Raw genomic sequence first — 21,184 nt, 5'->3', positions numbered from 1 at the left:
TGTGGCTTTTAAATGAGAACTCATTGGGCTGAGCCTTTTTTGTGTGCAAGACTTTATTATCTAGTTAATGAATGCTGCCTGTGTTTTAGCATTATCAGCTACACTATTGTAAATATAAGCTGCGTAGGTCCCCCTCACTCCCATGTGAAAGATTTATTTTTAGCTGGGCACTGGGGGAGAAAAAGTAAATGTTTAGTCCTATGCTGATGAGATTAATGCACCTTTATAACAATATTCACTCCCAATTATATTTAGAGTATTGTTGCCACCATGAAGAAAAAGCAGTACAATTTTTTAGATCAGAGGAAAACTGATTTTGATCAAGACTATGAAGAGTTCTGCAAGCAAACAGATGATCTTCATGTAAGTTTGATACTCACAAATTTTATTCTTGATCACCCTCGTCACTGAGAATAAACACATCCCTACATAACTATTATTATTATTATTATTATTATTATTATTATTATTATTATAATATTATTATTATTATTATTATTATTATTATTATTATTATTATTCTACCGCCCTATACCTGGAGCTCTTCACAGAAGAAAATCAAAATACAAAACTTCAAAATACATAATCAAAATAAAAACAACAACCCAATAACTGCCCCCAAACCCCCACATTTTAAAAGGGCCTAGGATGTCAATCAAATCAGTCAAAGGCCTAGTTAAAAAGGAAGGTTTTTGCTTGGTGCCTAAAGGTGTGTAATGAAGGTGCCAGGTGAACGTCCCTGGGGAGAGCATTCCACAGACGGGGAGCCACTGCCGAGAAGGCCCCGTTCTCGTGTTGCCCCCCCTCCGGACCTCTCAAGGAGGGGGCACACGAAGGAGGGCCTCAGAAGATGATCTCAGGGTCTGGGTAGGTTCATACGGAAAGAGGCGGGCCTTTCGTTGTGATAGTTAATTTAGAATATAATTAATAAACATCTTCCATCCTCATATTTTCCTCCTGCAGCAACAATTACAGTCATTTATGGATATTACCTTTGAAAAGATTACAAACACTGAAAGAGCCCTTAGTATGCTGACAAAGTTCGAAAGGTAAAGATGATTACTTATAATCATTTAATGTGAAACTACCAGTACTTCTGTAACCCATTCATCCTTTATTATTGAATTAATTGCTCACAGATAAAAGAATGTGAATTCCCATGGTGTATGAGTTTATCATCTAGAGTCTATATGGCCTTTGTGGTCCCTTCCAGCTCTGTAGGTGGAATGCAATGTCATGCTAGGACAAATGTCCTGTCTACCCAAACATTTCAGCTTGCCAGAGGGAATGATACCCTCCTTGCCCTGTAAGCTGTTCTGAGGGTTCTCCTGTGCCCCCTGGAGTCAATTTTGGGGGGTTCATGGGGATGGAGAGGAGGGAAAGTCCCATTGCAAGCAAAAGTCCTTGTGTAGGGCTTCCACTGATAAGACTTGTTTTGTGAAGTCCGCTCACCTTTCCCAGTAGGCAGCGTTGTGGCCAGGCAGCCGGGTCTCAACGGTATACTGGCCAAGGGGGCAGAAGGATGCCACCTCTTGTTATCGTTGTTAGGGTCTGCCCCCTTTGAGCCTGCCTCAGCCAATCAGCTTTCAGGGTGGGCTTTTGGCTGGAGTGGCAGTTAGGCATTGGGTAAGCCTTTTTCTTGGGGACGCGGGTGGTGCTGTGGTCTAAACCACTGAGCCTCTTGGGCTTGCCAATCTTAAGGTTGGCGGTTCAAATCCCTGTGACGGGGTGACCTCCCGTTCCTCGGTCCCAGCTCCTGCCAACCTAGCAGTTCAAAAGCATGCCAAAAAGTGCAAGTAGATAAATAGGTACTGCTCTGGTGGGAAGGTAAACAGTGTTTCCGTGTGCTGCTCTGGTTTTGGTGTTCCGTTGTGCCAGAAGCGGCTTAGTCATGCGGGCCACATGACCCGGATAAACTGGCTGCGGACAAACGTTGGCTCCCTTGGCCTGTAAAGCGAGATGAGCGCCGCAACCCCAGAGTCGTTCGTGACTGGACTTAACTGTCAGGGGTCCTTTGCCTTTTTAAAGTCTTTGTTTGGATGGAGCCTTCGCCTGCCCCTCCTCAGTAAGGGTACTCTGTTAAAGGGATTCGGGATGTGAATTCTGTCTGAAGCCTAGATGTGGGCTAGGGTCATGTCACAGCCTGTACGGGGACTCCTTGGGGGCCCCTATGTGATGTAAGTCATAGGGTGCCCCCTGTTGGTAGTTTACCCTTAAGTGGACTCATTGCAGATGGGCAGGAGTCAAGATATAGCCTAGCTTCACCCCAATGCCGAAGCCAAATCGATCACATCTGTAATCAATAAACTTATGGCCTAATTGAACCCATAAACCAAAATACTTCAGGACAGTGTGCTTTATTGTTCTCCTGGGAACTTTGTGGCTTGGGTGCCAGTATGGGAAAACCCAACCAGAAGACCAATTGTATACTGAGGAGGTAGTAATTCTAATATGGTTACCCTTCTTGGCTCTGTTCCTTCCCCCTCCCTCCTTCTTGTGTTAAGTTTTGATGGTGTAAGAACCACCTTGTATTTGGCAAGACAGTGCCTTGGTACGCAACCTTGTCCTATGATTCAAGAAGAGAAACCGATGAACTAACTCCGTCTTCATAAACCTCTCCTGACGGTGATGCTTTCTCTTTGCAGACTAGGAATTCCTAACCTCGGCATTGATGAGAAATACAAGATAATCCTTCAAAACTATGGTCATGACATTGAGATGGTCTCTAAGCTGTACTCCAAGCAAAAGAACGACCCACCGCTGGGGCGCAACCTTCCTCCCGTGGCTGGTAAGATCTTGTGGGCTCGGCAGCTGTTCCACAGGATCCAGGAACCCATGGATCTCTTTCAGAAGCACCCCCTCGTTCTGCAGACAGCAGAAGCCAAGTCCATAATCCGCAACTACAACAGGGTGGCCAAAGTCCTTCTGGAGTTTGAGGTTGTCTACCACAGGGCGTGGCTTCAACAGGTAAGATGGTATCCTTGTTGTTTTCGTAGTAGAATTCAAGTGGCATGAATTGATGCTAGAGATGGGTAGAAATTTGAGTTCCTGTCTAAGGCAAGCTGATGCAATTCACACTTTCTGAAACACTACACAAACTGAAACACAGTTGTCCCCTTTAAATTTACACTTCTCTGAATGCTGTTCTCCAACTGAGTAGCATGTACAACAATGGGCACATTAATGTCTAGTGGACACAAGTGGGCACATTAATGTGTAGATTAGTGACAATAGTACACAAAATGTGTTATATTGAGTGAAATGCTCAGCAGAAATGAGTATATTAGATTGTTTACTAATCTGGGTGGGTTTATTGCTGCCAGGATTCAGTGATATAATATAAACTTTGCTTGTGGAAGGTTCAGTCTTTTATATCTTGAGTTAAAAGGTTCTCAGATAGCAGGACAGAGAGACTCCTGGTTTAGGTCTTGAAGAGCCATGATCAGTGAGATGAAACCGTATAAGATTAGATGGACCAGTGTTCTGACTCAGTATAATTTCCCCCCCTATGTTCACATGGGTATTTCAGTGAAAGGTTTCTGAGTATACAGCATGTGAGAATGTGCACAGCTAGCACAGAAATAGGGTTCCTTGCTTCAGGAACTGTGGGAGAGAACCAAGATCAACAGTGGTTCAGAGCTGGGCTTGTTGTGTAGCCATGAAGTATAAAGTAAAGGTAAAGGGACCCCTGACTATTAGGTCCCGTCATGGCCGACTCTGGGGTTGCGGCACTCATCTCACTTTAATGGCTGAGGGAGCCAGCATACAGCTTCCGGGTCATGTGGCCAGCATGACTAAGCCACTTCTGGCGAACCAGAGCAGTGCACAGAAATGCCGTTTACCTTACTGCCAGAGTGGTACCTATTTATCTACTTCCACTGGTGTGCTTTTGAACTGCTAGGTTGGCAGGAGCTGGGACCGAGCAATGGGAGCTCACCCCATCGTGGGGATTTGAATCACCAACCTTCTGATCGGCAAGTCCTAGGTTCTGTGGTTTAACCCACAGCACCACCCGTGTCCCGCCATGAAGTGTAGCAAGCGCCATTTATTCTCCAACCTTGCTGGATGTGAATGTTGAACTGCAATTTGCTAGAACCATAGAACTACAGAACTGCCCGGTAGCTTGCTGAGATGTTGCCTCCGCTTCATGACTTGGGGTGGGATTCACCTAATGAGCCCCATCGGTGGAATTGCAATGCAAGGACTTCTGCTTGCCCAATGGGGTTTCCCCCCTCGCCTCCCCTACGGCCCCACAAATTGACTTGGGTGTGTGTGTTGGGAGAACCCCCATAGCAGCACACGGGTGGAGGAGAGGGGAATCATTCCATCTGGCAATCTGAAACGCTTGCGCAGACAGAACAATTGGAAGAGCGGAGCATTGAATCCCACCCACGGCCAGGAAGGATTCTTCTAGGTTTTTTTGTGGGGTTCCAGGCTACTGAAAAGGGCTTCTGGGGCTGTATTTTCCATGCAGGATGGCTTCCTCAAGTGCATAGCGTAAAAGGCATCAACTAGTTGTGTCTTCTAACTTCATCCTCAAGCCAGTCTATAGCAATCAAAAGTCTATGGAAAGTTTCCAGATAGTTAGAAGAGCAGGATTCTGAGACTGGTTACATCCCAGTTGCTCAGATGGTTAGATTGGGCTGCGCCTGCTTTTGTGCATGGCAGTGGTTTTCAACCAGTGAGCCATGGCACCTTGGGGTGCCTTGAATGATAGGGGAGCCACGGGCGACACAGGCCTCTGTCCCCCTTTCCTTCCCTCCCTTCCTCTGATGACCTCTGGCATCTCTGCCTCCCAAAGGCTTGCACAGCTGTTTGTTGCAGCAGCCCTGGCTACAAGCTCCTCAGGTGAATAGTGTCTCTGGGGCTGGCCAGGGGATGCTTTCGAGGCCCCTGTGGGGTCGTGGGAGGAGGCACCACTCTTTGGGGTGGGGCTGGGGCAGTTTAGAGACTGGGGTGGCAGTTGCAGCTGCCCGGAGGACTCCCAAGGAGAGGGGAGTGGAGAGTAGGCTGAGCCCACAAGGGAGGGTGCTCAAAAAGGGTGAGGGGCTGCCGGCTCCTGAGCCCCACAGGGCTGCCTCAGAAAGAATGCAGTTGGTCAAGGGAGCTGTGGACCCAAAAAGGTTGAAAACCTCTGGTGTAAGGTGATAGTTTTGGACAAAGCCAGATGTGAGCTCCTCTTGATGACAGTAATGTCTGTAACATTTCTTGTCTGCAGGTCCACCTAACTAGAGCCGGGCTTCAGGCCTCGTTATTGGTGAAAGCTCCAGAGCCAGGAGAAATATTTGTCAATTTTGACCCAGAGATCCTCACCTTAATAAGGGAAACAGAGTGCATGTCACGCATGGGACTAGACATTCCACCCTTTGCTGTTGCACTTCAACAGAAACGTGACTCCTACAAACAGAACTTCAATAAGCTGCAGGTATTCTTGGATTTCTTCCACCTAACTGTTGCATCTATGGGAAAGTCATCTTGCTGGTTTAAGAAGATACCTGATGTCTCAGGATAAACTATCCTCGTGCAGTCTTTTTAGTTTACTTCATGCGCTGTTTACATATGACTGTTTAGAGATAAAGCAGTTTTTAAGGCTCTCCTGGATGTGCCAGCAGGTTGAAATCCTGTCTTGTTTAAATTGCTATGTTGACTTTCCTACTGAATTTATCTATATGTCGCTAAATTTTTATTTTTATTTTTGATAATCATTTTTATTCATTTTCAATTACAATCCAGTAACAGCCTCATTATAACAATATCAATTTATAATTCAATTATTAATACCAATAGTTCAAATACCGAATTACATAATTTAGATAAGGTAGGCAGCCATGTGCTAGAATTGATGGCTGGATTATTTGCTTTATTTCTGTGTTCCAAAATCTTATTAATTTCCATTACATTCCGGTCAGAATAATAATCCCTTATACAGCAACTGCAATATTCGTAACTTCTATTCGTGTTGACACATTAAATTATTTATAAAACTACAAGTGAGGAACTCAAACTATATCCTCATATGTCACTAAATTTGATTAGGTGTTCCCTCCAGTAAACTTGGAGGCTTATCAAGTATAATGATGAGATGAACTACAGCAAAGCTGACCCCACCTTTTAAAAAATAAAATAAGAGTATCCTTGCAAATTGTCATATTCTTTGTATCCTGATAGCCTTTAAACCAGGTCTCGACATATTGTGACCCACCCTGTCAGATATAGATGGCTTACAAAGTCTGTATCTACACAACTATAAAAAACACTCTGAAAATGCTCTGGAAAAAAATGGTTTTAAAGCTCACAATGGAAAATTTCATAGAGTTCCGATTTCAGCTCTACAGCTCCATCTGGTGTCACAGTGTTGTAACACATTTATAATGTTTTATTTTTACAGTGGTGCCTCGCAAGACGGAAAACCCGCTAGACAAAAGGGTTTTCCGTTTTGGAGGCGCTTTGCAAAACGAATTTCTCTATCGGCTTGCTTCGCAAGACGAAAATGTCTTGCGAGTTCCTGCGGGTTTTCCCCCCTTTCCCCCCTTTTCCTAAGCCCTAAGCCGCTTATCAGCTGATCCGCTGATAAGCCGCTTAACAGCTGGTCGCTAAAAGCCACTAAACCGCTAATAGCGCTAATCCACTAAGCTGTCAATGGGCTTGCTTCGCAAGACGAAAAAACCGCTATATGAAGAGAATCGCGGAACGGATTCTTTTCGTCTTGCGAGGCACCTCTGTACTAATGTAGCTGAGTTCCAACAGTGGCTTGTCCAGGAAAGCAAAAACAAGATGGTTATAAAATATCTTGCCAGGCCACAATACATGGTTGATGGACAACTTGTGACCCAGTCAGTTGAACGTAGTCTAAAATATGTCTTTAATCTGTAGAGCAGAACTTGACAATATAATATGGATAAAGTTTTTTTGGGGGTTAGCAGGCACATATGGGATTTTAAGAGCATGTTGTGGGTGCCTATCACAAAATGGCTGCTGTGCGGTGTGTCATAATACAAAATGGCTGCCGTAGGGTGTACAGCATAACACAAAATGGTGGCCGCATTGAAAAGAGACAGGACTATGAAATGGGGGGGGGACATGACCCACCAGTGGGAATAACGCACATACTGAGATTTTTCGGGGGTATCTTAAGGGATGCTGGTACCTTTGAGTACCATTCTCATGCTGCATGTTTACAATTCTTCCTGGGCCTCATTTCAGATGATGCTGGCAGAGTACAAAAGAGTGAAATCAAAAATCCAAACTCCCCTTCATGTGCTAATGGCTCCTCATTTGGCGAAAGTGGATGATGCTATCCAGCCTGGTTTGACCACACTGACCTGGACATCCCTGAATATTGAGAAGTACTTACAGAATATTTTGGATAAGCTTGGTAAGTCTTATCATTAGGAATAAGACCCTTATAACCAATAAGCACACAAATTCAGTGCCTTGTTAATGATCAGGACTGCGGTTCAAACTCTGCATGTGATCTGTTTGGTCTTGGTGGTACAGCCTGCAACTTACAAAGGGGTTATGTTCTGGGGATCGCACCCAAAGCCATAATCATGTATAGTCAAAACCCATCAGGTTCAATGGCGGGTGAGATTGCCAAAGTCATTTTTCCTTTCCACCCTTTTAAATTACCGGTAATTGATTTTTTTTTTGCTGAATGCACACATGTTAAATGTATGTAAGTTGCAGACTTACTGTATACTGTTAGGTGCAAAGCACAGACGTTCATTGGTGTGTTAAATGACATCAAGAAGAAATTAGTGTTTGGCCAGCTAGACTTATTGTACAATTGTTCTTTTGTTTGATCTTTGTTTTCTTCTCTAGTGCCAGGATAAAGACTTTGAACTCCAGGAAGGAGTTCAGGAAGCTTATCACTATTTCTTTGTACTACTCATCCTTTTATCCTTACTTATAAGTGGAAATTATACCGATTTAGAGTGTGATAGGTTTTTTATTTTTAATGCCAAACTAGATATTTAGGAGAAGACATGGGGCTGGGAACACCAGTTGTTGACCAAACCATTGTAAAACAATAAGAAAGCTTCTTATTTTCAGAGAAGCTGTGCGTATGTGTAGGGAAAAGAGGTAAGGAATAGATTAAAGACCTGATCCATTGCCTGCTATTTCCATTCTTCAAATCATACCTTCCCCATACATATTGCTTTGCTGTGTGGCAGCGTCAGCCATTCCACGTCTTGTAGTGTCAGCCATTCTATGGCTGAATCTACACTTATGTAAAAAACACTGTGAAAATGCTTTTAAAAAACGTTTTTTAAAATACATGTGGAATTTACCATTAGCTCACCAGCGCCATCTAGTGTCACAATTGTATAACACACTTACAACACACTTAGGTAAAGGTAAAGGTACCCCTGCCCGTACGGGCCAGTCTTGACAGACTCTGGGGTTGTGCGCCCATCTCACTTAAGAGGCCAGGGGCCAGCGCTGTCCGGAGACACTTCCGGGTCACGTGGCCAGCGTGACATTGCTGCTCTGGCCAGAGCCAGAGCCAGAGCCAGAGCCGCACACGGAAACGCCGTTTACCTTCCCGCTGGTAAGCGGTCCCTATTTATCTACTTGCACCCGGAGGTGCTTTCGAACTGCTAGGTTGGCAGGCGCTGGGACCGAGCAGCGGGAGCGCACCCCGCCGCAGGGATTCGAACCGCCGACCTTTCGATCGGCAAGCCCTAGGCGCTGAGGCTTTAACCCACAGCGCCACTTGCGTCCACACTTAAACACACTTAAAACGCTGTATTTGCAGCCGTGTAGCTAAGTCCCAAGTCTAAGTCTCAGCCTGTGTGCAGTTTTGTTTCACTTCTGAAACTCTTAAAAAGTGATTGGTTTTTATATTTGTCTTCTAAATTTTTTTTATTTATACATTTATTTATTTAATTTTATACATTTCAATAATTTTACAATCGTTTCAACATTTCAAAACTCTACTTCCTTTCCCCTCTTTCTGTGATTCCTTAAATTTATTTTTAATATCTTCTGCATATTCCAAATTAATATTACTTACTCATTTATTCATCTACTTTAAATATAGACTCTTATAAAACTGTGGGTTATTACAACAATCCTGCCAATGTTCTTATCTATTTACAGTTTGTTTGTAAATATTCAATAAACCATTTCCATACTTTTATATAAAAAAAATATTTTTCAACTGTCCTCTTCAAGATTTTGATGATGATAAACCCTCTCTGCCCTCTCAGTTGGCTGTTACGTTAAACCCCATAATGATGGTTTTAAGAATTTCCTAACACATCAGTCCATTCATGCTTAAAAGGGAGGGGAAAGTGGCTTCTGAAACTACTTGACCTAACTATATTCATTCTCTTCCTGCCCTTAAAGCTGACCTTGAGCTGATGCTTGATCGAGTAAATGACCTAATAGAATTTCGTATCAATGCTGTTCTTCAAGAAATGAGCACTGTGCCCCTTTGCAATCTTCCTGAAGACGATCCACTGACCTGCGAGCAATTCCTTCACATGACAAAGGTATAGTCATCATGTACACCTAGCCTTCACTGAGGAATCAAACCTGTGCCTGAGCTGCACCACTTTCAGCTGCTTGCATTATTGCATGTCCTTAAATATACACACACACTTCCCTGCACATAGAAATTAAGCATGTCAGGGAGAAGACTAGGCTTCACCTCCTTACTTCTAGTTTTATGGAGTTTGCATTCATAAATGCATCCAAAAAGGGACTGTTTGCATGGTAAAGTCTACAAATCACATGATTGCCTACCCGCAGTATGGTGTAACAGATCAGGTGCGGAACTATGGCCTCAGATAAAACTGTAGAGTCATTGTAGTTTGTTGTTAGAATTCCTGCTCCATGATTGCAGTCATGGGATTTTTGTCTATCACATGACGGTGTATGTTTTGACTCCATAGAGTGGGAAGTGACGGAGACAGGATGTTTGTGTTACTGTGTTCCGTGAAGTGGGTCTATTGTCCTTTGTTCTTTTTCTCTTTGCTGTTTGATGCTAGAGAGAGGGGGAGCCATGTTGCAGTGCTCTGTGTGTGTTTATATGTAAATAAAGTAGATTAGCCAAAATGCTGAGTTGCTGAGGTCTGTTACGCAAGCTGTGAAGACTCTGTGAATCCCTAAGTGTGCCGATGTCTGTTAGCATCGGTTGTTGTGATGTTTGGGCAGAAGAAAGCTTTTGAAGCTCCCTTACAAATGACCAGGAGGGAGAGAACATGCCAGTGGGCATGTGTCTCTGTCAGGGTCCTACTTAAGTGTAGGATGAGCTCCTGACAGTTTAGTCATTTAGTCGTGTCCGACTCTTCATGACCCCATGAACCATAGCATGCCAGGCACTCGTCTTCCACTGCCTCCTGCAGTTTGGTCAGACTCATGTTAGTAGCTTCAAGAACACTGTCCAACCATCTCGTCCTCTGTCGTCCCCTTCTCCTTGTGCCTTCAATCTTTCCCAACATCAGGGTCTTTTCCAGGGAGTCTTCTCTTCTCATGAGGTGGCCAAAGTATTGGAGCCTCAGCTTCAGGATCTGTCCTTCCAGTGAGCACTCAGGGCTGATTTCCTTCAGAATGGATAGGTTTGATCTTCTTGCAGTCCACGGGACTCTCAAGAGTCTCCTCCAGCACCATAATTCAAAAGCATCAATTCTTCGGCAATCAGCCTTCTTTATGGTCCAGCTCTCACTTCCATACATCACGACTGGGAAAACCATAGCTTTAACTATATGGACCTTTGTCAGCAAGGTGATGTCTCTGCTTTTTAAGATGCTGTCTAGGTTTGTCATTGTTTTTCTCTCAAGAAGCAGGCGTCTTTTAATTTTCTGACTGCTGACACCATCTGCAGTGATCATGGAGTCAAAGGTTCCTTCTGAACAGAGCTAGGTTCTTTTGGATTCATGCAGATACACATAGTAAAAAATGATTGCAGGCCATTGAAATTTGTTGTTGTTGTTGTTAATGTCCCACCTTTTCCCTAGACAGGGACTCAAAGAGGTGGCTTTATAGTGAAATATAAGTGTGCAATAAAAAACGTTCAGCTGATTTCGGTGTGGGTATGAAGATGCCAGTTACCTAATTTTATACTTGATTTGCATGTTGAAAATCATATTCTACCCCTTGGTTTATTCTGCTTCTAAAATTTATTCAAAAATTGGTCATTATGGAGAATATAAGGGTATACAGGACTTAACATTTTAATTTAGTCTTCTTCTTTTTTTTAACCTTTCTTTTAGTTTTTACAATTATGATTCTCATCCGGCTTTTATCTACTCCCCCAAAATCAGAAATATAGTAAAAATTAACTTTAGTTTCCCATTGTTCTCTATTGTCAGGGGCTGGACAGAGGAGGAGGAATGGTGGAGACTGCCTCCCCATCCGGACCCTTCCAGGGAGGAGGAAGAAGAAGACAGTATAGATTTACAAGAGGGATTTGTGGGAGGTCACAGCTCAGAGGCAGATGAGGGGGGAAATTGGGGAATAGTGGGAGAGGAAGACCAGGCAGAGCGGAGAAGCAGCTGGCTGACACATTGTCACTAGAAAGCATTCCAGACCCTACTTGTCCCAGAATCCGGTGAACCTTAAAGGAGGAGAGCAAAGAGTTCGAAGACTTCTTCTTTGTGGAATAGGAATTCAATGATATGAAGGACCCATCATTCCTATGCTGGACCACAAAGCCATCTTCCTAGCCCCCTCACTTGTAAAGCTTACATCCTCACCATCCTCATCCAAATCTTATTCCTGGTTCCTTATCTTCTCCTTCGTTATTTTTTCAAATACAGAGAAAAAGCTGCTATAGAGTGGATAAAGGAAATGTGGTTGTATGAATCAGTCCCAAAGTCACACATATAGTTGATTATTTGATGGGTACAGGGCTGTGAGTGTATGTCTATATTGGCCTCAACTTGATGGGGCACAAGCTGGCAAACCAATCTAAAACTTTTCCCCAATAGTAAAAGTTTATATATCCCCCAAATAAAACTATTCATCACCTATTATGGAGATCCATCTTGACAGGGCTGAGATGCAGTCTGACTGTTAACTGTTTCTGGCTTTACCAACCAAGACTTAAAGCAGATCCCCTTTGTGACATCACACATGACATCAGAATGGCATGTTTGCATTCAACCTCCTAGACTATCTCCAGGCCAATAGCAATGGCCAGTAAACTTCTGCAGCCAAGTAACCATCATCCTGACTACCCAGTTGTTTCTATCTAGACTATTGGATGTTTATTTTTTGCTCTCATAATCAAAGCCTGAAGAAGAGCTGCGTATAATCTGAAAACCTGCTTCCACTGTTAAAGAAAACTAATTGTCAGGAACTGGATAAAGGAGGAATGGTGGAGACCCCTCCCCATCCTGACACTTCCAGGGAGGAGGAAGAGGAAGATAATATAGATTTACAATAGGGATTTGAGGGAGGACACAGCTCAGAGGCAGATGGGGGGGGGGAGTTGGGGAATAATGGAAGAGGAGGAGCAGAGCCAGAGCAGCAGCTGGCTGACAAGTTGTCATTAGAAAGCATTCCAGACCCTCCATCCCCCAGAACCTGGCGAGCCTTAAAAGTAGGAGAGCAAAGAGCTCAAAGACAGAGGGCACATAGCAGCACCCGTAGAGGAGGTGATGATGACGCCGAATGAGGAAGTGGGAGAGAAGGGGGGTGGAGATTCACTCGGGACAAGGCTATTGTTAAAGAGGCTGGGTTCTATAGCCTCTCTCTGTAAAGACTGAAATGAAAAAGGACTGTAAGAAACTTTTTTTTTATACTTCCCTGGGCAACCAGCCGGGAACCGCTGATAGCACCCTGACATCTATATGACACCTTTTTCAAGTTGACTCTCTGCTGCTTTCTCATCCTCAAAGTGTGGCTTCCACATATTGGAGAACAGACTGTCAGGCAGCAGGTGAACAAAGCACAGAGATGCTATCACTGGCCGCCAGCTGCAAAAAGCAGGCCTCTTACGTATGTCCTATAAATCATGGTGGGAATGGTAGTTCCTTCCTGCTTGAAGAGCGGAGATTCTTGCACTTGGGAGAATGGGATAGTAAGAAAGTTATGAAACTTCTGTCTGATCTAGGGTACAAATGACACCTTTCTCATTCAAGTAAATCTTGGGTTTTAGTAATAAATTTGGTTGCCTTATAGTTTATATATGTAGACAGCAGAGTTAAAAAGTTTGGATGCTGGAGCTACTCGTGCTTGCCCCTGTTCTGTCTCATTCTTGAGGAAGAATAAAAGGAAAAATAAAATACACAGAGTTCCCACTGGTAAAAAATAAATAAAAAAGATTCTTTACTTACAGTTACTTCATATTTAAAATGATGGCTTTGGATTCAAAAGCCACATGATCGGAGCTAGTTTCATGGCATCCTTGTGCAAGAGAGGGGTAAGGTAAAGGACCCCTGGGCAGTTTAGTCCAGTCAAAGGCAACTATGGGGTGTGGTGCTTATCTCGCTTTCAGGCCGAGGGAGTCGGCATTTGTCCACAGACAGCTTTCCAGGTCATGTGGCCAGCATGACTAAACCACTTCTGGCACAACGGGACACCATGACGGAAACCAGAGCACATGAAAATGCAGTTTACCTTCCCGTCACAGTGATACCTATTTATCTACTTGCACTGGCATGCTAGGTTGGCAGGAGCTGGGACTGAGCAATGGGAGCTCACCCTGTTGTGGGTATTCGAACTGCTGACCTTCCGATCAGCAAACCCAAGAGGCTAAGTGGTTTAGACCACAGCGCCAACTGCATCCCAAGAGAGGGGGAGAACAGAGCGAGCAAACCAGAGGAAGGGGCAGAGCTTAGCTGTTTAGTGGGAAACCACAAAATGTATTTTCTCCTTGGTATCTGTTAGTCCCAAGTCTGCTCTCTACTGACTGGCGGCATGTAAGGTTGCTGGTACCCAATTTGCTGGTGGGCATAGAGACCAGTATCTGCCTTTCAGGTGAGCAGCACCTGCATGACATCACAGTGGTTAGCCCCTCCCTTTCAGGCAAGCATCATCACGTGGTCACAATGACCTGCCTCTCCATTTCAGGCAGGCAGCATTGAAATGGACCATAGCACTGTGCAAGGACAGGGGCTACTTGTGTTGTTCTCATCACGATAGCATATTGTTGGAAAAGTAGCAGGCGAGAAGAGGAAAAAAGTGGTTCTGCAGTGTGGCGATCACACAGGGTCCCCGGACGTTTGACGGTCTATTGACCCTGTGCCACCACTGTAATTGCTTTCTTCGCTGCCACCAACCTGTTTCTCATGGGTGCACACGGAGTCCAGTCAGTTGTTAACATTAACAAACAATCAAGTTTATTTTATAGGCATGAACAAGCTTATGGTTTCAGTTAATTTTTCTTGTCAGTTTCTTAATCTTAGTTCCTTAACTGTCCTATTTGTTCCTAACAACTTCAAACTGATTATCCCAACTAACTATCTGACTCCACCTAACAATTTCTCTCACTCTCTCACAACACAACTCGTCCAACCCACAGACTTTTCCAACCTCTTCCTTCTCCAACTCCCAACCCTCAACTGACTCCCACATAACACCCACTTTAACTCTAACTCCTCCTATCAGTTTCCACTGGCCAATCACATCACACTCATTTTAACCCTTTCCTTATGTCCCACCTAGGAGGCAAACGCCACAGGCAGGTACACCCGAGCAATACAGGGCTTCACTCTAGAGCTAGTGCCACCAAAAGTTGTAGAGATAATGGAAAGAAGTGGAAGAATGGTTTGTGACGCTCTAAATACGACAAAGTGCTATAGATGGCAATGTGCTGATATCCTAGAAAAGCAGTGGCGTTGTGAGCCACAAACAGAAGCAGGCTAAGAATGGACTAGCAGCGGAGGTAGGCATCTCAGATGTTACTGTGAGGCATCCACCTGAACCAGGTGTTTTATAGAATCATAGACTTGTAGAGTTAGGAGGGAAACTGGCCCACCCCCTGCAATGCAGCTATCCCAAACAGGGATCAAACCTGCAACCTTGGCATTATCAGGACCATGCTCTAACCTACGGAGCTACCCAAGGAGATAAAGAAATCAGGTGGTGGGTATAAGGAGCAAGAGAATGAGACAGGAGAAGGCAAGGAGACTGGAAGCAGTGGCGTAGCGTAATTTGCGCCCCCTAACCCATGGATTTGCGCCTCCTAACCCGTGGATTTGCGCCCCCTAACCCTAACCCCCAGATGTTGCGCCCGGTGCGGCGGGCCCCCCTGCACCCCCCACGCTACGCCACTGACTGGAAGGACAGTGAGCCTTGGGGGTAGGAATAAAGATCGAGAGGGGACCAGCCAGCAGGGGCAGAAATGCTCACCCTCGAATGTTGCCTCATCAGAGCTGAGCAGATGCCTTCTGAAGACTGGCCTGTTTGCTTCTGCTGAAATGACATAGTCACAGTGAGTGTGGTACAGGGAATTGGGAGACTCAGGTTCAAAATCATTCCTGCTCAGCTATTCCTGCTCAGATCTCATTGGGTGACCCTGGGCCTGTCACTATCTTTCAAGCCACTCTGCTTCACAGGGCTGTTGGAAAAATAAAATGGATTGTGACAGCAGACATGTCTGTGTATCTGTCTGTCTGTGTCTGTATAGACCCATATATGCTTCCCAGAGCTCCTTGGAGCAACGATGAGACAAAAATGCAAGAAAGACTGTTGGTTCTTTCCGTGTGTTTATGTAACTCAAGAGAACTACATACACAATTGTCTTGTTGCCAGCATTGCTAAGCTAGAATAAAACCTAATTTATTGACAGCTGCATGAATTATGATAGCTAGGAAGTGGAAGGGGCTGTTGTTGTTGTTGTTGTTTAGTCATTTAGTCGTGTCCGACTCTTTGTGACCCCCTGGACCAGAGCACGCCAGGCACTCCTGCCTTCCACTGCCTCCCGCAGTTTGGTCAAACTCACGTTGGTAGCTTCGAGAACACTATCCAGCCATCTTGTCCTCTGTCATCCCCTTCTCCTTGTGCTCTCCATCTTTCCCAACATCAGGGTCTTTTCCAGGGAGTCTTCTCTTCTCATGAGTTGGCCAAAGTGTTGGAGCCTCAGCTTCAGGATCTGTCCTTCCAGCGAGCACTCAGGACTGATTTCCTTAAGAATGGATAAGTTTGATCTTCTTGCAGTCCATGGGACTCTCAAGAGTCTCCTCCAGACCATAATTCAAAAGCACCAATTCTTTGGCGATCAGCCTTCTTTATGGTCCAGCTCTCACTTCCATACATCACTACTGGGAAAACTATAGCTTTTACTATACGGACCTTTGTTGGCAAGGTGATGTCTCTACTTTTTAAGATGCTGTCTAGGTGCTAAGGTAAAGGTAAAGGTACCCCTGCCCGTACGGGCCAGTCGTGTCCGACTCTAGGGTTGTGCGCCCATCTCACTTAGGAGGCCGGGGGCCAGCGCTGTCCGGAGACACTTCCGGGTCACATGGCCAGCGTGACGAAGCTGCTCTGGGGGGCCTGCACCAGCACAGCACATGGAAACACCATTTACCTTCCCGCTATAAAGCGGTACTTATTTATCTACTTGCACTTAAGGGTGCTTTCGAACTGCTAGGTTGGCAGGAGCTGGGACCGAAAGACAGGAGCTCACCCCGCCGCAGGGATTCGAACCGCTGACCATATGATAGGCAAGTCCTAGGCGCTGAGGTTTTACCCACAGCACCACCCGCGTCCCTCTGTCTAGGTGCTAGGTGAATATAAAATGGAAGAATGGTATAAAGAGGTGTGGGATATGGTTATTAATGATAAATTAACATGTGCCATTAAGCTAAGACAGGGGATATGCAGGAGAAATGATTTTGAGGAAATATGGAAGGCGTTTGTAGAATTTGTACTGTTAAAATGGAAAGGGGTCAAACCATCGCAAGAGGTGTTGAAATTTTGGGAGGTTGGATAGTTACAACAGAATGGTCTCAGTGGTGGGGTGCATATATTTATTCTTATTTGTTTATTATTATTCCTTATTCAAAATAAAAAAGAAGATTTAAAAAAGAAAAAAGAAAAGAAAAAAAAATAAATGATATTGGCATTTTTGCAGGAACTCTGTACGAAGGGAGCATGCACTTTGCACCTGAAAAGCTCATTGGTGGAGGAAGCAGCAAATGAGCTTATCAACATGTTACTGGACACGGAGGGGCAAATCAGAGGGGATTCTGGCAATAAGTTTCTGGGTGGAAGCAGCAATGAGGAAATGCATGAAGGTAAGGACTGGCATTCCACCATATGTTAACTCATAGTCTATTTCAGGTATGGGAAATCTCTGGCTTGTGGGCCAGTCTTGGCCATCCACGTGTTCTAACTTGGCCTGCAAGGCTATTTCCCCTCCAACCACGCCCACACACCCATCAGCTGACGTCACCAGTGATGTCAGCTGAGGGGTGAGAGGATGGGGCATTCGCTGCATGCCCTATTCCCAGCAGAGAAGAGGATTGCATAGCCAAGGCAGCAGGATTTCAGCTGAACTGGAGAAGCACGTGAGCTGCTTCAAACAGCACTTTTGCGAAGCGCTTTAAGGCAGCTCCTTCAGTCTCGTTTCAGCTGAAATGGGGCTGTGGAAGCTGCTGTAAAATGCTTCACAAAAACATTACCCAAGAGGTTTCAAATATTTCTTTTGAAAGTAGGTGGTCGGTGGTCGGAAGAAAGGTTACCCCCTACCTTATTGTTGTCACTGCCATTTGCAGGAGAAGAATGTGAGTCTTAAATGGGTGAGGGTAGAGACTCAGAAAGGCTTTTGCAAGTCTCCTCTCCCTGAAGTTCAGAGGGAAAAGGACTTAAAAGATAAATGGGAGGAGACTTGCATACACCTTTGCCAGTCTCCCGCCTTCCTTTTTAAGTCCCTGATCTTGCTCCGATCTTTATGGGGTGGGGGACCCACAATGACCGCTCCCCGCTTAAAATGGGGGGCGCCCTTTGCGTGGACGCACGCAGCCCCTAGATCTGGAGCGGCTCCATCAGCATAGGCTTGGCTTGCCTTCCCTCAGGTGGGATACCTGGAGGTCTCCGCCTACCTCAGTCAGTTGTCCAATCCCACCTGGGGGAAGCGTTGCCAAGGAGACCAGGCCAGGTAGGGGAGGGATTACCTGCCCACACAATAGAGGGAGGATCTTACCTGGGAATCCTCACTTGGCTCAAGAGCTTCTCCCACCCTACCCACCCTCAGTTAATATCTTATTTTGCAGGTTAATTTTTCTTCACAGGTTTTGCAGGTTAACTTTTCTTCACAGGTATGTGGGTGCTGCTACGTCAAGGTCGCTGTTAAAGGGCCGGAAAGGAATTTCCCTGCATTGGCAGGTTTCGCCTTTCCCGTAGCAAAACGTCACAACTTTGGCGGTATCAGGCCTTGGGTGGAATCCTTTAGTCCATCTTCCTCTTTGCAGTGACGATACCAGGGTTCCCCGTTAAAGGGGTTTCTGAAGGGAGGCTTTGACCGTACGCCGAAATGTCATCATTGCTCTCCCCTGCGGCGGCGGCGTAACGGGGGCGGCTATCTCTGCTTGAACATATGTTCTCCAGAGCCAGCCCATCCCCCACACAAACACTGGATAACCCTGATGCTTCCTAGGTCCCCAGCTGGGGACTGGGGAGGGAGAACGCCCAATGCATGAGCCAAGGTCTACCCACATTTGAAATTTAATAAAGTTGTGGCCAATTTAATCCCATAGCACATTGTTTTGAGTCGTTATTCCACATGACGGGGGGGGGGGGCGCTCGGGATCTGGGGGGCTCTGCCTGTCCATGCAAAAGTGCTTGCGCAGGCTTCTTCCCACTTGCCTTTTAAGATCAGAGCAAAAGAGGTTTTGACAGGTGGGCGCCCCATGCAGAGAAACTCGACACTGAGATTTCAGAAAATGCATGCGAGCAGAGTGCTCATAATATGACATTGATGGATAATTTCCTTGTTGTACTGTGCTGTGTTTTGTACAAGCTAGTAACTGAAATAATTCTGTGCAGTTGTAGTTGCTCTTTGTAATGTTTAATGAAAATAATAATACTAATTTTTAAAAAGAGAAAAAGAAATAGTAATTCCTGTCTGAAACTGCACTAGGCATTGCTCACACACTTTCAGGCCTATATCTGCAACCAAAAGTTCTAAAAAAATTGTTCTTAAAAGGTAAGTTGAGGTTCTCAGGCAATTCTGTACCTGGTCAATTTTGTGTGTGGATTGTCTGCACTCCTGAAGCATCGCAGTATCGTTACGAGCCATTATGAACAGCCCAATGTATAACATGGGGCATATCAGTTCTGACTCATATTAACTAGCTAATTACATAAGTGTTTGACAAGAAAAAGTGAGAGAAAGAGACAGAGACAGACAGACAAACACACACCAAAGATCTGTAAGGGGGTGGGTGCATGTGTAATCACTAGTCCCAATTTCATTGTGAGTGCTTCCCCCCTCCCCTTATTGCACAGGGAAGGTCTGCATAAAGCTTCTATTCATATCCACACAGAACTTTCTGTGCAACTGAGGACTCAGGCACCTTTGCTGTGCAACACAGTCAAGATTAAGGACTGGCTGCTCAGAAGGTTACTGACTTAACTCCACTGAAATATACTCGGAGTCGAGAGTGGATTTCATGCTCTTTATTCAGCTCATAGTGGTGAGGAGGAATGGAAGTTCCCCCACAATATCTGCTTTATATACATTATTTACACAATGGGCTGCACGTGATTGTCTAATTCCGGGATTCTCCTGTAGGCCAATCAGGTTGTGGATTCACTTCCACCTGGAGCTGGATTGGGTGGCTCCTAAGGACCAATCATACTGCTGCATTGTTCTAGGACCAATCAGACTGCTGCATTTTGGATCCTATTCAACTCAGTACATAACACTCACTGATTACTGTTCCCAGGAGCGGAAGAGGACGGTCCATCGGATCCCTTAGCATCCTCGCACACAGCTAGCCAGATGTCAGCAGGCTTGTCTTCCCCCTTGACCAGGAAAAAGAAGAGGGAAATGGAAATGCTAGAGGAAGAAGCCCAAGAGCTGCTGTCCCATTTCAACCACCGCAATGTGGATGCTCTTCTGAAAGTTACTCGCAACACCCTGGAGGCTATGCGAAGGCGCATCCAAGCCTCTTCTATGTTCAGCTTCTTAGGTAAGTCTCGCGCCATGCTCAGAAACAGCTGGGCATAGCAAAACCACGGTTAAAATTTCAAACATCCCATCTTCTTACAAGCTGTTGTTGATGGAACTGGCTGTTGGTGGTCTTAGGTGAGACTGCACAGTTGAGTGCTACAATATTTGGCTTGCTTAAAGCTTTACCAGATCAGCCAAGGCCAGCTCAAGAGATTTTGCCACCTGAGGCAAAGGGCTAGCTGTTGCCTTACTTCCCCAATTCCATGTTGAAAAGCTCATTAGACTGGCAGCTGAATCTTTCCCCTAACATACTGTATTTCACTGTCCCCCAAAGGCAGCAGGTTACCTTAGGGAAGGCTTCCTCAAATTTGGCCCTCCAGATGTTTTTTTTTTAAAAAATATTTTTATTGGTTTTTAACATACAAAATTATAAAACATACCACACAATTTATCACAAACACATTCTTATTGGACTTCCATCAGCACCTCTGATAATCCTCCGTCTTAATCACCTCTTACGCATTTCCTAACTTACTATTGCCTTTACATCTCTTAACATATCGCATCTCTTCTCCATTTTTGCAACATTTCTAATATTATTCCTCACAGAACTTCTTGCAAACCTACAAACGTCGTCTGATCATCACAAATACTTTGAGACTACAATTCCCATCATCCCTGACCACTGGTCCTGCTAGCTAGGGATTATGGGAGTTGTAGGCCAAAAACATCTGGAGGGTTGAGTTTGAGGAAGCCTGCCTTAGGGGATACAGAACAGGCTGCATGCTGTTATTTGAACCGGCAATGGACTTACCGTATTTTTCGCTCTATAAGACTCACTTTTCCCCTCCTAAGTAGTAAGGGGAAATGTGTGTGCATCTTATGGAGCGAATGCAGGCTGTGCAGCTATCCCAGAAGCCAGAACAGTAAGAGGGATTGCTGCTTTCGCTGCGCAGCGATCACTCTTGCTATTCTGGCTTCTGAGATTCAGAATATTTTTTTTCTTGTTTTCCTCCTCCAAAAACTAGGTGCGTCTTATGGTCTGGTGCGTTTTATAGAGCAAAAAATACGTTATCTCCTGGACAAGTTCTAATTTTTAGCATTGAGGCTGATTAT

General features: G+C 44.9%; 1 protein-coding gene across 1 annotated transcript in view; it reads left to right on the top strand.

Moving 5' to 3' along the window:
* Positions 1-21,184, top strand: part of DNAH5 (dynein axonemal heavy chain 5) — a 185,075-nt gene that overhangs the window by 36,229 nt on the left and 127,662 nt on the right. The window contains exons 12-19 of the mRNA XM_079985129.1: positions 256-363; positions 964-1,049; positions 2,646-2,967; positions 5,219-5,425; positions 7,204-7,375; positions 9,352-9,497; positions 17,027-17,189; positions 19,842-20,087. Of these exons, the coding sequence (XP_079841255.1) occupies positions 256-363; positions 964-1,049; positions 2,646-2,967; positions 5,219-5,425; positions 7,204-7,375; positions 9,352-9,497; positions 17,027-17,189; positions 19,842-20,087 (1,450 nt within the window). The remainder of the gene's footprint in view (positions 1-255; positions 364-963; positions 1,050-2,645; positions 2,968-5,218; positions 5,426-7,203; positions 7,376-9,351; positions 9,498-17,026; positions 17,190-19,841; positions 20,088-21,184) is intronic.

The sequence above is a fragment of the Podarcis cretensis genome (assembly GCF_951804945.1).
Source record: "Podarcis cretensis genome assembly, chromosome: 7".
NCBI classification, from domain to species: Eukaryota; Metazoa; Chordata; class Lepidosauria; order Squamata; family Lacertidae; genus Podarcis; species Podarcis cretensis.
Note: the sequence above shows the minus strand (reverse complement) of the source record. Positions and strands in the feature narration are given on the sequence as shown.